The 17,497-nt window shown below is 48.7% G+C and overlaps 1 protein-coding gene across 1 annotated transcript in view; it reads left to right on the forward strand.

Moving 5' to 3' along the window:
- Positions 1-9,807, forward strand: part of HYDIN (HYDIN axonemal central pair apparatus protein) — a 39,884-nt gene extending 30,077 nt beyond the window's left edge. Inside the window, exons 7-10 of the mRNA XM_032122175.1 lie at positions 2,833-2,918; positions 5,062-5,129; positions 7,117-7,371; positions 9,467-9,807. Coding sequence (XP_031978066.1) covers positions 2,833-2,918; positions 5,062-5,129; positions 7,117-7,371; positions 9,467-9,789 — 732 coding nt within the window. The 3' untranslated portion in view covers positions 9,790-9,807. The remainder of the gene's footprint in view (positions 1-2,832; positions 2,919-5,061; positions 5,130-7,116; positions 7,372-9,466) is intronic.
- Positions 9,808-17,497: the final 7,690 nt, after the last annotated feature.

The following is a 17,497-nucleotide window of genomic DNA, read 5'->3' on the forward strand; positions in this document are numbered from 1 at the left end:
TACTACCAGGTGCCAGTAAAGGTAAGGCACTTAGAGAGATTTTTTTGCAGCTGCTTCCAAACTGTTATCAGTATTGTTGATAAGCATTGCTCGCTTCTTGCTTGTCATTGATGCTCTAAGTAAAGGCTTACAGGGCTATGGTTGAAAACAAGAAATGCGATGTTTGAAGATGGATGTTTTGCTGTCGCCTTCTGCTTTAGGAGGGAGAGATCAGGCCAAATTGTTCAGCTGAAATCAATGTGTTCTTTAAGCCCCAAGCAGCCCGGGTCTATGAGCAAGCAGTTTACTGCGACATCTCAGGTACAGCTCCTTCTCCTGCCCTCTCACCCCAGTGAAGGCGAGGTGCAAATACTCTCCCAGATCACTGGGCTGCTGTGTAATTGCTGGGAAGGGTCTGTGGTCAGCAGGGCACATCCCTGCTGTCCCTGCAACTTCCAGGGGATTTCCCATACAAGCTGGAGGCGCCTGGCTCTGGATCACTGATCCCACAACAATCCAGGCAGTGCAGGGATAAGCTTTCATGCCATAGCTTTGCTAGTGTTTCCTCAAAGGCCAAAGAGCTACAGAGCAGAAAAGCCTTAGTGAATGAGTACTAAAATCTTCTAGACCACTGACCTCCAGCATGGGTCATTTTTACATGGATTCACCATCAGGCAGTAGGAGCCAAGTTAGAAATGCACTCCCTGATCCTGGATCCCCTCCCACGGTCCAGACACTGCTGGACCAGAGGTTGCTGAGCCCAGGGTGTCTGCAGAAGGACCACCCCTGGCCAGCACGAGCCTCTCTCCCTGTGTGGGAATTGTCACCTTGTGGCTCTCAGTTCCTCCAGGTGGTGTTGTATGGGCCTTGCTGTGCTCGGAAGGATGAGCACCCTGCTATACAAACAGTTTTATGCTTGTCCCGTCTTCCAGAAGTGCCATCAAGTTCCTTTCTGGGAGCAGCTGTCCTTTCCCCACCTGAATGACCCCATCTCAGAGGTGGTGGCTTTGCTGTGCTGGCACAGGGCAGGGAATGCTCAGAGCACATGGCGTGGTTCAGGTTACCTTGTCCTTCCTCTCTGTCTCTGCATGGTGCTGCTTAGGTGTTTTTCAGGAGTGGGAGATGGCTGCCAGATTTCCATTCAGGGAATATTCTGGGTTTGCCCATCTTAAAAGGAAGAGGTGTGAGGCCCAAGGTCCTCCAGCAGCTGAGCTCCTTTCTGGAGGGTGCTGCAATCCCTAGCCCAGCTGCTCTGTTCTTGCCTTCCTGCTCCAAGTGATGGATACAAATGCCATGAAACAGCTTCCTATTTACACAGTAATTGTGCAGGGTTTACTCAGCAAATGCCATCTACAGCAATTACTCAGGGCTTGTGCTAACAAACTGTCTTGCTGCCCACCAGCTGCAATTGTGGGAGCTGTGGAAGGAAAGGATGGATTTAAAAAGATGTTCCCAAGGGATTCCTTTTTCAGAGCTATGCTTTTGGCTCTGGTGATGGGGTTGTCCAGCACTTTGCTGCAGGACTCTCCTGGGGTTGTGCCAGGACAGCTTTTTCATGACAGAGAAAGAGGAAAACTACTTGCATGCAAGCCTTGTGCTGGCCTGGGACTTAGAGGAACCAGGGCAAAAGATGTGTGTTGAGAAAAAGCAGCCTGTTCCTGAATGACTCTGAGAGGCCCTTGGGAGAGCTTAACTCTTCCTTTGGCCCCTTGGAAAAGGCTCTCAAGTAGTCTTTTAAATGATGCATTTCCTTACAGATCAGAGCTGATCCAGTGGATTGTCAGGGTGGGAATTGTCCCAGAGTCATGGTCCCTGGGTGCAAAAATAATTGAAGAAAACAGCCATCTTTAACTGGCAAGTTGTTTACTTTTGCTTCTTAATCTCTTCAAGAAATGTGACTGCCTTCCTCGGGCATTTCTCTGCTAGTCCCAAATCCCTTGGGATGAGGATTTGCAGATACTGTGTGCCCCATGCTGCGGATATCTGGGAGCTTTTTCCCAGTGCAGTGCATTGTGCAGCTGGATCTCCTGCCCCACTGGAAAGGGGTTTTGTTGGCCTCTACTTGTACTGAAGATGCCTCCATAAATTACTTGGCAGGTACTTCTGGATCAGGTGATTTACAGAATTGATCAACTCTGGGCAACTGGCAAAGCCAGCAGTGAAGAAGTGGTTGGAAATTTGCTCATAGCAAGTACTGAAGCTCAAAATGAACTTTCTTAGTTGCTCAAAAATCCCAAATGATGATTTCTCCTTTATGTTGTGATGTCCTGTGTCATGTGAAACTGTGGATCTCTGTTTATCGATGTGGTCAGATGAGAATTTTGTTCAAAGCCAGTCACAAAATATGGGGAGATTCAGTCAACAAGATACTGAAAAGCAGAGAAGTTGATCTGATCTCAGAAAGCAGAGAAGCCGAGGACTTTGGCAACAGAGTCCTGTGCAGTTGTGTCACCTACACCCTCATTTACTTGCAAGCCAGGCAGCAATGCCAAACTCTTTGCGAGCTTTGTGCCTTCACTGAATGAATTTCAAAGTTCCTTTAACTGCATGGGAAGGAAATCAGAGATAATTTTAAACTGAGCATTGCTTCTTCAGAGTGAAAACTGGTGGCCAAATTGGAAACCAGCCCTAGGGGTGGGTTAGAAATTGGAAGCCAGATCCAAGGCATATCTCCTGAGGGAAGAGAAGGGTCCGTATCTTCTCCTGGAACAACAGGAGCTGGTCCCAGGCAGCTCAGAGTCAGGGACTAGCACTAAGGCAGCCTGGAAAATGCAGGATAGCAGAGGGAATTGCTGTACTGAAATAGAAATCTCTCCCCAGGCTGTGAGACCAGGCTGCCCCTGCTCCTCATAGGGGAAGGCCTTGGGCCCCAGCTCCACTTCAGCTTTGAGGAACTGGACATCGGGAAGGTTTTTGTCAGAGCAGCCCACAGCTATGAGGTGAGCAGCAGGGTTGGAGTGGATCCTGGTGGCTTCAGAGGCAGCAGTGAGCTTTGTGGACCTGTGGAATTCCTGGTAACTTGGGTAGTTGTGATACTAGTCAAATTTGGGGGGGTTCTTGGAATCTGGATCTTTCTGATGGGGTCGGAAAGGTGTGTCTGTTGTTCATGGAACCCCAATCCCTGCTTTTTGGCAGCCTCCCTTGGAGATCAGCCGGGAGCCTTCCTGCAAAACCCCTTGGCACATGAAAGCAACACTGGATCAAAAAGCTGCATGTTCAGAGGCTTTTGTTCCAGTCCCAGCCACAAATCACCTTTGAGCTCAGGCTGTCCAAAAGCAGCTGGAACAAACTGGCTGCATTTGAGTTCGAGTCCATTGCAAACAGTTTTCAGTCCAGTGCCTCCTGCCTGTTTCTGAGAGTCAGAGGAAAGCCATCCATCCTCCTGGCTCAGCACTGGCCCTCTCAAAGGGCTTGGGAGTGCTTTCCCTTGCTGACCAGTCCCTCATCATACTTCAGCCATGGTGTATATCTCTGGCTCTAGAAAGAACAAAGCATTTCTGAAAAGGAAGAAAAGTCATTTTCTACCTCTTTGTTTCCATCCCAGTGGTGTCAAGTCTGCAAAAAAAATAAGAGAGCAACTGAAAGAGGTAGGAAATGAAGCACTACATCATGCCAGACACTTTCAAAAGCTTGTTTGTAGCAGGAAAGGACACACTGAGTTGTTTTCTTACAAAAAGATTGTGCTCTTGATGCATTTTTGATGCTGATACCTTGTTTCTCTCTATCAATTTATTATTTTCATTACGTAAGAAAAGGTGAATGAGTAAATGACACTGTTAGTGCTGTGCTAAGCAGCTAGACTGCAGGTAAACCTCAGCTCAGGAGCCTCAAGTGAGGGCTTGTCCCAGCACATCTGAGCCATGGGCTGGTGGGATAACATGGGGTAGGCAGGAAAGCTGCTGCTGGATGCTCTGGAGCTTTGGAGCTGGCTGTGTCTAGGCTGCTGCTGTTGGGAGGCACTGGATCAAGGTAGTAGGGAAATGAAAGGAATCTGCACTTGATTTTACCAATAGATTAAGGGAAATTTATAAAAAAAACCCCAAGAAGGTTATTACTTTTGAAGAGAAGAGTGGTGAGTAGGTCTGACCTCAGTAGAGAAACAATTTTGCTGGCTTTTTGTTTGCAGAAAAGTGCTGCCTTTTTTTTTTCTTCTTTTTAAATGAAGAGGGAACATTTCACAATCAAATAATTTATTCTCCTCTGTCCCTCCCCCAAACTGGTCATGGGATAATATTGCATAAGCAGCTTTCTCCTTGAGCAAGGGCAGGTTTTGCTTGTCGAGATGTGTAGAGCAGTCTGGTGAATAAAATAGAAGGCACAGTTCACTGTGGCCCCTGATTTTTAACTAAAAGGCAGAGTGGGCATTGATTGGCATTAAACATGAAATAAATCTGTGAGTCTTGTGCGGCTTCAAGTGCTGATTTCAGTGGATGCTAGTGACTTTTGCAGTTTGGAGCCTGTCTGCTGAATGTGAGGTGGTGTGTTGGATTAAGGACACCCATGTTCAGTTGTTTAAGCCATTGCTTGTGGCTGTGACAGCTGGTGCAGTGGTGCCAAGCTGGTCCTTTCATCTGTCCTCTGTGTAGAACTCTTGCTGCAGTGGATGGTTGAGGATCCCCTGGATTCTTGTCTCAAAAACCTGCCTGTAATGACTCTGTGTGTCAAGATCTCCTGGGAAAGATGGTCCACCCAAACACCAGTTCCAGATAAGAAATACTGAAGCAGAGAATCTGTGGCTGGGAAGGCCGGTTACAGTGAGTCCACTTTTGTAGGGACACCGCTGTGTCCACCATGTTACAGATGGGGAAGCTGAGGCACATAGGCATCTCTGGGTGTGCGTTTAGGATCCTTCATTGGGCCAGCAGCAACTCAGGGGCATGTCCTGCCTGCCATGGTGCCCTGAGCCCCATCAGCTGCTGACCACTTTGCTTTGGCTGCCTCCTGTCCACATGGGTGCTGTGCTGAGAACAGGATGCTGGGTTGATTTGAAACCCAGGGTGGCTCTGACAGCAGCTAAAGACACCCGAACCCTTTGCAATTCCCTTTAACAAAGCCACTGCCTCCCTGCCTTTGTCCTTGCAGGGGCTTCGTGATGGGACTGACTTTCCATTTTGATGTGCCTGCCCTCCACTTCGGTGACGTCTCCTTTGGTGAGTGTGCCCTGGGCTCCCACCACAGTGGGAGAGGTTTGTGCATTGCTGAAATGGAGCACTTGAACGTAAGAGCATCCGTCACTCGTGTTCCTCCAAACAGCCTCTTCAGGGTGTTAACTCCAGGGCTGCTGGTGCCTTAGGCAGCATTTTGCCATCGTGAGATCAAATATGACCAAAAGAATAAAACTCAGTATTTTCTGGTGTCCCTCATAGTCTCCTCTGCCCCAGCTTCCTGTTCCTTGCCAGGAGAATGCCCATGAAAGTCCTTGTCCCAGGAGGGCCCAGGAGATGGGACTGCAGGAGAAGGGAGCGTAAGCCATTACCAGTCTATAGCTGCTCTGGGCACGTGTTCCTGTTGCAAGCCAAGGGCATCATTTACCCACCTGACATTTAGTGCCGGATGTTAATTAGGTGCTGTGAGGGCACATCATTGCTGACCAGGTCAGATGCCCTAGCAATAGGTCTGCCTCAGGCACCTGTGTCTCCTACATCAGCCCAGCTCCTTCCCCACTAAAAGCCCAGCTCTGCTGAGAGAGCTGGTGGCTGAGCATCCAGAGCATTGCCTTTGAAATGCAGATTCCAGTTCTCCATCTCAGGCTCACAAAAGGCTTTTTACTGAGATGATCTGCAGTTTAAATGTGAAATCAATTGTGGATTGATTGAAGGGCTATTATCATTCTGCACCCAGGATGCTTCTGTATTTTCATGCTGTTCACGGACTTTTTAAGAAAACTCATTACCTTTCCTGAGCTGCTTCCTCTCTTCCCTGCATCACCGCTGAGCCACTTCTTGTTTCCTTTCGAATAAGTGAAATAATAAGAAAGGCACCAGGCAGGAATATGGTTCTGTAATAGGAGATTCATCCTGCTTAATCTGATTTCATTCCTAAGGGCTCTTCAGCTGAAGGCAGCTGTGGTATCTTTGTTTCTTTTAACTGTGCTGCTGACTGTTGTCTGCATCCGGCGACCTCGGTGGCATTTGGGATTGTGGCATCTTTTTTGTGCCTTTCTCGTGCCTGTTTTGTGCCATTTGTCCTTTCTGTGTCCCTCTTGCCTCTGTGTTGTAGTCACTGCTGGAGCTGGCAGTGGCCACTGTTGATGGGCATGGAGAAGCTCTGGGCTGTGCCTGCAGTTGGCTTTTCCTCCCTATCTGTGTTCAAATCACTCTTGGTAAGCAGCCTGTGGGAGATGTCTCCTCCACACACAGCTGGCCAGCCAAGCCATATATCCCCTGCAGAGCAGGTTGTGGGCTGGTGTCCTGGCTCTGCAGGACATCCCCACGAGGTGTGGCTGTATCCCTTGCTTTCCATGATGGAAACCAAGTCTTGGAGTGAACTGGTGTGAACCTTTGGGGGCAGCAATCACAGCCAGTGAGCAGCGTGGGTGTGATGTCCCCGTTTGTTGTGTGAGGTGGTTCCTAATTGCTGATCTCGAAGCAAGGCTCAGGTTTGCCTCCAGTGGAGTGGGCTGTGAGTTGTCATGAGCTCAGTCTGGTTGCCCCAAATCAGGAGATGCCTTAAGGATCCTGCCCAGAGAAACTCCATTAGGGTGCTTTTCATCATGTTCTAGTTCCTAATTCCATCCTCCCTTTCTTTAACTGTAGCTTCTCCTCGATGACAAATCACTGCTTTTATATCTTGAAAATGGTGGGAGCGTTGGTGGAGTTAGCAGGGAATTTTACAGATTGAATTTTCAGAGAAAATGGTCATTTAAGGAGCACACTCACCAGTGAGAAAGAACTGGTGTTGATTTGAAGCAGCTGAGAGAGCTCCTCCCCAACAGAGAGAAATTTGTGGTGTTCAGCGGGGCTAAGACTGGGCATTGTCAAGGCAGCAATCTGGGATCAGCGTCGAAGGGAACTGAGGTGAGCTGTAGTTCAGATAACAAAGAGCTAAAATCCAAGCACAGTTTTATCCTACCAGGACATTCACACCAGGAATCATGGGATATTGATGCCTAAATGGATATTTGTGTCATTTTCTTAGGCTTTCCTCGCACCTTGAGGTGCTCCCTGTCCAACACCTCCCTGGCACCCATGGCCTTCAACCTCTGTATTCCTGAGGACGGCTTGGGAGAGGCCAGCATTTGCAGCTCTCTTCAGATATTCAAAATCACTCACCCATCCTGGAGGAAGGGAGCTAAAGGTTTTATGAAGCCAAGGGAATTTAACATAAGTCCCTGCATGTCGCTGTTGTCCGCAGGGACAGCGAGAAGAACGACACAGAATTTAAGTCCAGGATAAAATGGGATTATTTAATTAATTACAAACTCATTTATGTAACTTGGTTCGCAACAGAGAAATGACATGATTGGCCCATTGGTCAACCACCCACCAAAGTGATTGGCTGAAAGGAATAGTTCCCATTCTCAAAATATTATTCTCAATGAACCAAAACAATATCCACAGTATTCCAGAACAACCTGCACCTGCAAAATAGTTTACAAAATAGCAAACCGTTTCTCAGCTAGTTTGCGTGAGAATGGAGATTTTCACAGGAGGCTGTAAAAAGCTGGAAAATTTCTCTGCCAGCTTTTCTAGCATTTACACCTGCAGAGGGACCATCCGCTCCCTGGGATCCCAGGATATCGAGGTATGGGAAGAGTCCAGCTGGTGGGGCTGAAGTTTCACTGGTGTGTGGGAGGGCTTTAACCCTGCCAGCTTTGAGCACATGTGAGTGAGAGATCTGCACTGGTGTGAGGCCTCTGTTAGCTGGGTCACTTGGGATATTCCTGAAGGAGCTGTTTTGTTTCCAAAATCACAAGCTGAAATCATGTACCAGATGATCAAGTACAGAAGCCATTCTTGTGCTTTTGAGAGTGATTTCTTTGATTGAAAGTGGGCAGAGGAAGGATGAGGACAGAAAGTGGCTGTTAAAGAGAGAGATATCATTGTATATAGCAGTTTGCTTTTCTTCCTCATCTCATTTCTCCTCTCCTGGGGAGCAGATGAGTTGTATTCACTGCAGGGATCTCCAGTGGGGACAGAAAAAACTCTGCAGCCACAAACTGCCCAGCCCCTGCTGGGCCACACTTTGCCCTCAGCTTCCTGCTGTAAAGCTGGACTCACTCTGTTCAAGACAACAGATTTCTTCTGCATTTATGTCATTGTAGGCAGATGAAAAATCGGTCCCTTAATTTGAATGCAGTGGTGAGTAGAGCATTACTCTAAGGCTGCTGGAGGGGGAATCTGTGAGAGGCTTGCAAATAGGCTTGGGAGGAGTTTTTTCTTCTCCGTGTTGGGTGGGTTGAACTTCTGGAGCTGGTTAAAGCCAGCCCTGACACTGTGGACTTGTTTGTGTTTGTGGATGAAGCATTAAGTGTTGTCTGAGAGTCCAAACTCAGCCTCCTGGGCCAAGGAGGAGCGGGGTGAATCTTCCTCTTGCTGCTTTTCCAGCTGTTTGGGGGATAAACATAACCCTGAAGTGGGGGATTGCCAGGGCAGCTTTCCCTGACTCCACAGTGAAATTCTGCTCTCCACCCCTGCAGGGAGCGGTGCACCTTGGCTGGGTGGGCCTGGCATGGAAAGGATGGGTTTGACATGCTTGTACCAGACCCTGACCTGCAGAGCTGTGTCAGTCCAGCTGTGCTGCTGTAAAGGCTTCGCTGCCTCCCCTGGGCAGTTCCAGCTCTCCTGCCCCATCTGCAGAGGGAGGTCCATGAGAAACCAGGGGATGAGAACGCTTAGGAAGGCCATGCCATGCCCACAGGGCACGTCTTGCAGGTTTTTTTCCTGCTTACTGCTTTCCTGCCCTGCTATAACCATTTAGAGCTGACTTTTCCAAAGCAGAGGGCACTGGGGCACCTCTCTGCAGCTGATGGTCAGTGGGAAGCGAGGGCTTCGGTCCTTCAGGGGCTGTTGAGAAGCACTGAAGGCCCCTTGGGAAAGGAGACTTTGGTGTTGGGGTTTTGCTCAGCTGGCTTTGCAGAGTTATTCTTCAGGCTCTCAGCAGTGTCCTCCAGCTGTGTGGCTGCTGGGGTGGTATTTGAGCAGTCCTGGCTTCCTCTGGCCTTGAGCCTTTGTGCAGATCCAGCTCCACTGTCAGGAAGCCAGGAGAGAGTAAATAGCTTCCCTTGGCAAGCACTCCAAAGAGAGACTGGAGGGGGAATAACCTTCTTCTTCTGAGGAGCATCCCTTGGGTTGAGCAAAACTGGGCTAATGATGTGAGTCTTAAGGGGAGGTAAAATACAGGTTGTATAAGCTCTTGGAGAGTTGCTGTTGCCAGACTCCATATCTTAGACTTAGGGAAATTACAGCCTTTATGATTTTTATCCTCTCTTTAGTTCTCCTGTTTCCTGCACCTCACAGCAGAGCAGGTCCATGGTTTCTATCCTAAGTTCGTGTTTGGCTTGTCCTACAGGCTGGCAAACGCTCACACTGGAGGATTGAACCCAGTAAAGGAGTGGTCCCCCCTAAGTCTGAGGTGTCTCTGATTGTCACAGCAAACCTGGATGACACAGAGAAATTCCAGGACAAGGTGAAGGTGTTCATTGAGAACAGCCATATGGACATCATCCCTGTCCAGGCCGTGGGCACCAGCACCACAATTGTCACTGATAAACTGTTTATTCCAGAGCTCAAGTTGGGACCCCACTTCAGGCAGGAGATCTCTCAGCTCCTGCTTCTCCTGTGGGCTCAGCAAGGAGCAGTTTTGCTGTAGTCTTTCAGACTAGATCTTCTTCAACGAACAAGGTCCTGGCTCTGTTTGCCTGAAGCCAGAGATTCCCTCAGAAACATGTGATGGCCATTTGAAAGTTGTTAGATACCCTCAAAAGCCACTGAAATGGAAACCAGTTGCTAAATTGTTACTGAATTGTCTTTAGTTCTAATACATTTATTTCCTCACTTTATCAAGTAACAACTGGAGGAAAACAGCATGTCCCAGCAGTGTCTGGCTGGAAAATGCTACATTACCAGTATAACCATATTTCTCTTTGCAATAACATTGCTTGCTTTTCTGTTCCCCATGGACTATCATCTCACAACAGTGCAAACCTTGGCGGTAGCTTCTTGGCAGGTCCTCGACTAAATGAATGGTGCTGTTTTATTTCCCCTCTGCCTGGGAGTCTGGGAGGAGCAGCAGAATTTGTCTTTGCCCTATATCCTCCTCGGTTTGTTCTTCCCCAGCTGCCCTGCCGGGCTGTGCTTTATCAGAGAGGATCTAGTGGTTCTTTCCTCTTTTCTTCTGCCTGCTTCCTCACTGTCTCTTCCACAGCAGAAGCCCGAAGCACAGACAAGTCAGGATGGCTGCAGGACCAGCCCCGAAAGGGAGAGGAAAACCCCGCTGAGGTTGGGCAGGATGCACGGAGAGTGTTAACTGAGGTGAGCTCGAAGGAGGGGCTTCACTGATCCTATCGCCTGTGTCTGAAATCAGACACGCTTTTGTAAACAAGAGAAAGAGGAGCTTTTCAAAGTGCTCTTTGCTTTGTGCTGGAGAGTTCTTGGGATGAGAATTGTCTTCTCGAGGTGCCTGTTCTTTTCCCTGGCTGCAAAGAGGATCCACAGTGCTCCCAATACCTAAATTTTTGGGTAGAAAGAGTAGGTTAATCCTACTTTAAGCGTTTAGGATAGATTTTGGGGGGTTAAATATATACCCACCAGCCATCCACGTAAGCAGGGACATTGCAGGGAGGTGGATCCTAGTCCAGCATGTCCTGTGCTCTGTGCAGCCACAAACTGGCTACTCGACAGAGTGGACAATGTCAATGTGCTTGGTGTCATCATGCTCTGCCTCTTGCTATCTGTGCCCACTGGCTTGGTTGAGGGCTGTTGCCAGGGCTGTCAGCTGCAGAGCTGCTACTGGGTGAGCTGAGATGGGACCCAGGGAACACTGGGTGTTCCCAGAGCCACAAATTCTGCACCTACCCAGAGCTTCTCCAAGCTTTCATCCATTGCTGTCTCTAACATAAACCATTTTATACTAAGCTGGTACACATCAGCAACTTTCTTCTCCCACCATTGCTTCTGCTGGCAGCAGACAGCCATATTTTCTGTGACTTTCAGAAAACCAGTAACTGCTCCAGGAACAATTTGTTTCCTGGTCATGCTCAGATTTATTGAGAGTAAAATAACGGCTCCAGACTAGCCTGCAATTAAGGTTTCTTTACATGAAGGAATCAATTTCCATTGAACATTCATTTTGTTTTCTGTCTAGCTGGAGTTATTAATCTCTTGTTGTCACTCCATTCCCTCAGTAGCCAGACTGGTCTTGCTGCTGTCTTCATACTGGGGAAACTTCTGTTGACCCTGTGTTCTCACAGTTCATTTCTCTTTGTAAAACACAATCCCAGCTGCACTGTTCTGGCAAAGGGTGAGATGTTGTTAGTGATTAGGGTTGGGTGCTCTTTAAGAACTGGGGGGAGATGAGGGGGTGCCATGGCAGGGACCCCACCAGTGAGGCAAGTGGTGCTCAGATCACCAGATGAGTCTCTATACCCTGCAGCTTCTCAGTAGCATCCTCAGAGGTAGCCACCTGAGGCAGCAGCTCCTAAGGGAAAGGTGAAATGGCAGCCAAGCTGTTCCTCCCTCTGCCTGCAGCCAGCTGATACTGACTGATACAGCCACTGATACTGACACATATCAGTGTCTGATATGGTGAGACCTGCAGGAAGCACCTCGGAAAAACCCTCAGAATGTTAAGCAGCTAAGGCTGGTGATGCTCTGAGATGAGGCAGCAACTGAGAAGATGCTTTTCATAAAGACTTCCCCTGGATTTATGCAAACAGAGCAGCTGCTGGGTGGTGATAAACTCCAGGGCAGCCAAGACCTGGCTGTGGCTTAAGCTTTGAGCTCAGACAGCTTTCTGCATGGAAGTTTTATTTCAGAGTGTGCAGTCAGGGAACCTCACCAGAGTGCTGAAGCTGAGTGACCACAGAGAAATAGCAGCTTCCATGGCATTTTCAATCTCTGCATCTCTTCTAGCTTCAATCCCTGCTGTTACCAGTTTCAAGTGACAAAGGACAACAGAAGGTTTCCACATTTTTCAAAAGAGGTGGCACCAAGAAGAAAGATGCTCCCCAGAGCTGGCAGCCCCATGTTTAAGCTGCGACTGCTGCAGATGGACCTGAGGCCAGGCCAGACTGTGGAGATGGTGCTCGAAGGCTGCTCCAGCACTGCTCAGGTGAGGTCCCTGCCAAGGGCTGAGCCTTCCCTATCAGATCTCCTCCACAGGGGCTTCTTCTGCAGCCCCTTGACATTTGCCTGGGAAAAGGAGCAAGTGACTTCAAGAAACTGTTTTAAGGCCACAAGTTTCCATGGCAGCACCAGTTGCTTTCCTTGCTGGCCACCATCAGTTGCTAAGGCTTTTTTGTGTTTCCATAGCTACCAAAACCCAGTGCTGATCCCAAAATCCAGGCTGACAGAAATACTGCTCCTTCGGAGCAAACAGGAGGTTATCAGTGTTATGTGTTGGGGCAGAAAGGAAGGCCAGGGAAAGTAAGTTACACTTAAGACTAGAAGCCCAGGCAGGAAATAAATTAAACAAATCCCAAGTGCTTTACTCAGGAGAAGCAAGGAGCAAAACAAAAGCTCTGTGAAGGGTGGGAGCATCTGGGAGCAGCTTTCCTTTTCCTCTGAAGACAAACATGGGCAGAGGGCTGGTCTAGCCCTGAGTCCTGGAGGGGGAAAACTCAGTGTGCCAGCTCTAATGATCAGTGTGATGTCCATCCATGTGGGAAACTGTTCCCAGGGATCATTAGAATTGACAAATTGACTTTTGTCAATATTTCCATAACCACTCACCCCAGTCTCTCAGCCAGCCCTGGTGTCCCAAGGGCAGCCAGGTTTTGCAGCACCCTTGGAGAGCAGCTCAGGGGGAGATTTTAACAGAGTCTTGGGGTGTTCTCCTCTCTGTGCCTTTCTTCCCAGGGAAAGAGCAACTCTGCAGAGAAAATGCCAGCTAACCCTGGTGTGCATTCCCTGGCTCTAGGACCACTGGACACACATGTGGAAGTGAATGTGGAATGTGTCTGCATGAAGCTTCTGCTGATACTGGTGTTCTGAGAAAGGGTTGCCTCAGTGGTAGCTTGAGGAAGACTTGCTCAATCACCTGCAGTGGGACTGTCCCTGTGCAGTTCTGAGCCCAAAGGTTTCACTGGAGAGGGAAACAGAGTGATCAGGGCACTGGTGAGGATGTCTTGCCTGGAAATCCAGAATCTGAGAGTTCAACTTGTGGCTACCTGGCTCCTGCAGAGCCTGACTCCCCTGGGTGTGGGCTTTCCATTTTCCTTGGGTCCAGAGAGATTCATAGTCACCAGGCTGGTCAGCAGCCCAACTCCCTGCATTGCATGTGCAACACAGATGACTGTCAAGTCTGTAGGCTCTGAGGAGGAGTTGGGTTGTGGTGTTGTATCAGAGGGAGGAGTGAGAAACAAAGGGAGGCATTTGGGGAAGCAAAAACATGAGAAATCAGGAAAGGGTCTTGAGTATTCAGCTTAAACAGAGTGTTTTCCTGTGAAGTGTGAGACATCTCTGTTCCTGAGGAGGTTTCTTTTAAAACCAGCCCTAGAAGGCCACAGGGCATCCTAGGAACATCCTTCCCTGAAGGCAGGCTGGCTATTTGGGTTATTTGGCTTTTTCGCATGGATTCTTTCCCCTCTGCTTCCAAGAGAGGGTTTGCTGACACTGACCCTTCTATCACCTGTTTCCCTTCATATATGGATTTTTTCTTTTTTTTTTTTTTATTTCTGTACAAATTTCTACAAATTTCTGTAAGCATTATGCTTACAAGATCATCTCATTTTACAGAAATGAGGAAATCATGACTGCTGACTCGATGACACAGAAACTGCTTCATCTAAGCCTTCGTCCTTGGAAAGCCCCAGCTCAGCTGTTGCACATCTCAATAACTTCCAGTTGGCTACCTAATGTTGCCCTGTCTTCATAGTCATTTAGACAGGCTAAACTATCATCCTCATTTTTCTGCTCAGCTCTATCTAATAGCTACTGCCTCCCAGATCATCTCATGCCAAGCACTCTGCCTAAGGGAACTGAAAGCATTAGAGTGAACAAGAAGTCTGTCTCTTCCCAGAGGAGAAGCAGCTGTCAGAAAGGTCCCCCCAATACTTCACAGGGTCAGTTACTTTGTCTGGGCATCAAGAGAAGGAAGCCTTGAAAGTGCACTGGTGGTTCTGCACTTTTTGTGGAGTGAAGGTCACTGTAGCAAGGCATGGGAGAAGTCGGGCATGCAAATCCAAGCGGGATCCACGCTGAAAATGTTACTGACATGTCTGTCAGGCTTGTATGTGCTTTGGGGGTTGAAATATGTGAAATGCATCGGAAGGGGAAGGAGGTCTATGGCCACTTGAGGTTGTTTTCCCTTGTCTCCTGTTTCTGTAGCAACCCAGTGCTCTCCTGACTCTTCAGTCCAAGCCTCTGTCTTTAAAAGACACCTGCTCCCTTCCACTCAGCATTGTACTGGAATTGGAGCAGCCGTTCCTAATCTGTGATGTGAACCAGCAGCCCCTCCCTGCAGACTCCAAGGTGGGCATCTGTGGGCTCATTCTGTGGGGTTTGAAGAGGAGGGATGTGGTGTTGAGAGGTCTGTTGAGAGGTCCTCGAGTTGAGAAGTTTATTCTGTAGTGTCAGCAGTGGATTGGCCTGAGCTGCATCAGCAGAGCTGCTGAAAGAAGCAAAATCTTACCTGAATTGGTAACATCCATGCTGGCTCTAAGACACGAGGAGAAGGGAGCAGGAAAGCAGATCGGGGCAAGCCATGCAGTAAAGATGTCTCCTGGAAAGCATCCCAGCTCTCCAGCAGCCATCCCCTTGTATTGCTGCTGAGCACAGAAACGTGAGCCTGACAGGATCTCGGGCCAGAGCGTGGTGCCTGCAGTCAGACCCCCACTGTAAAGAAATGAGGGTGAACTGAGAAGCCCAGGCTGGGGTCACACTTTTAACATTTACTGTTTCCTGCTGTCAGACTGGGACATGATCACAAAGGTGATTAATGCTCTTCATCTCCTTGCAGCCCATGGTGCTGGATGTAGGGGAGGAACTTCATTTCTGCATCCAGTTTAACCCAGCTTATGAGAACAATTTGAACAGCCGGGTAGCAGAGAGGGCACTCAGGGTGTCCTTCATGGAGCATCCTCATGAGGAGCACATCGCTGTTCGGGGAGAAGTCCACTTCCCAAATCTCCGTCTCCAGGCCAAGGCCCTGGACTTTGGCTGTGTCATGAATGACACTAAACAAGTGCTGTACATGGAGATGACCAACTGCAGCCCACTTCCTGCCCTGTACCACTGGTCATTCCAGACAGACAGCCAGGTGAACACCATAAGGTAGGTGCACCTTTGCCCTCTGCTTAAAGCTCTTCTTCCTGGTGTCCTGTTTGTACTTTGCAAAGACCAAGGCTGTTTGCCTGGGGTTTGACAAAGTGTTCTTGAATTTCCCTTGTGGAAATAACACTGGCCAGCCATGATCAGGCTGGCAGTTCAGGGAATAGGTGATCTCCATCAGTTTGATGCTGGTGTAGCCCCCATACTGGTTCCCCTGGAAGGAAAGCTGCTTCCTCAGACCTCTGTGGCCTGAGGCAAAGACCACCTTGATGAAGGGAATTTTGGCCTGTTAAACCACACTCACCTTCCCAGAGCAGCTCTTTGGTGTTTGACAGAGATCAGCAGGGTCTGCAGCTTTAGGAACAGCTGCATCTGTTGGGGGGAGCACACATCTGAACACACCTGGAAGCAGGGCCATCCAGGGCTGGGCTGTGCTTCCCAAGCCCAAGAGCAATCCTGCACTCATACTGGGGCACATCTATGAACGCATTTCTGGCAGTTCCTCCTGCTGTGACCTCTCTACAGAGTGCAGAAGTCTGGGCTGGGCACTTTTTATGACAACAGCAAATGGTTTTTCCATAATGCCCCAGAAACCAAGCCAAGTTAACCAGTAGGCATTGAAGTGCTGCTGTTACAAAGAACAGAGCTCATCCAGAAACAGTTTTGTTCAGAGGACACAGCCTCTTGGGAGCTGTAAATCAGCTGTGGCTATGAGGAGGGCTTAGGGAAGAAGCCCTGGGCACTGGGGCAGCTCATTTCCAGCTGGGTCTTACCAAATCCCAACAAGCTTTTTGTTTGGCCCTTCTTGATTCATAGCACCTTCATGAGCAGATCCTGGAATGCAGAGAAAACTTGGCAAGAACAGGTGGAGGGAGGTGGAGAAGAAGGAGCAGGGCTGTTAGCTCTGCTTGGAGGCCCCTGTTATCTTCTGCCAAATTAAATTAGGGTTTAATTACAACCTAAAGGGGAAATCTAATTTTGATGCTAGAACAATGCATATATTTTATAGTAACAGAGAAACAAGCACATTCCAGTGAGGTCCACGAGGAATTAATTTCCTCTGGGGCCACTTGCTGGCCGCTTGCCTGTTTCTCTTTATTCCCATTTTTTAAAACCAAATTAGGCTTTTGGACATGGGAATGATGAATCAGTGTTCAGCTTTTAATCACCCCATCTCCCCCTCAGTTAGCTTTGCTGGACCTGAGCCTGCAGGCACTTGCTCCTCCTGATGCTGAGCTGGTGGCCGCTGAGAGTCCCAAGCATCTGGCAGGAGAGCAGCCTCTGCTCCAAAGGGTTTGGCACGGCCCCTTTGCTGGCTCTTTCCGGCTGGGGATGCTGTGAGAGCTCCCTGTTCTGCTCTGCATGTTAATTAAGCAGTAATGTATCTTCTCTGGGTCCCTCAGCAGCCACCATGTGATTGTGCATGGCAGAGGTGCAAATGAAGATGGTCTCCAAGCTATTAACACCTCAAATTGCTCATCAAGAGCCCGGCAGAAGGGCAGCATGTCAGATATTATTTCTGGTCCACATTAAGCACTGTCGGTATTCTAAGTGATCAGAACAAACTAATTCAGTCTGACTTGATTTCAAGAGAATCAAGTATCAAGCCTCAGGAAGGTGAGATCAGTAGAACTGAAGCATCCATACATCTAACCTTGTTGGAGCCCATCAGCAGAGCCTCCCAGCATCCATCAGACACACATTTATTTTGGGCAGGAGAGAAAAGTATTTTTTTGCCTGGACAAGACTCTTATGTGCGTAGATGGTTTTTTTCTTCCAACTGTTCAATCCATTTTTTCCTCCTCACTCTCTAGTCCCTGCTGCTTTTTTGAGCAGAGCAATGGTAGAAGCAGCAGAGTCCAGCTGTGGCTGTGGGGTTGGATGTGCCCAACCCGTGCCAATCCATGCCCGCTGTGGAGCCATGAATCTCCCGTGGTTACTCTTTGTCTACACCTACAGGGTTAGAGACAGACTGAGAACACGCTCTCTTCACCCCTTGGATCTTTGATAGCTCAAAGCTGAGCTAAGCCTTTGCACCAAGAGGTTTTTTGTAGCACTGGAACGGATCTTCAGAATCTCCCCACAGGAGG

This window comes from Corvus moneduloides, chromosome 12 (genome assembly GCF_009650955.1).
Source record: "Corvus moneduloides isolate bCorMon1 chromosome 12, bCorMon1.pri, whole genome shotgun sequence".
NCBI classification, from domain to species: Eukaryota; Metazoa; Chordata; class Aves; order Passeriformes; family Corvidae; genus Corvus; species Corvus moneduloides.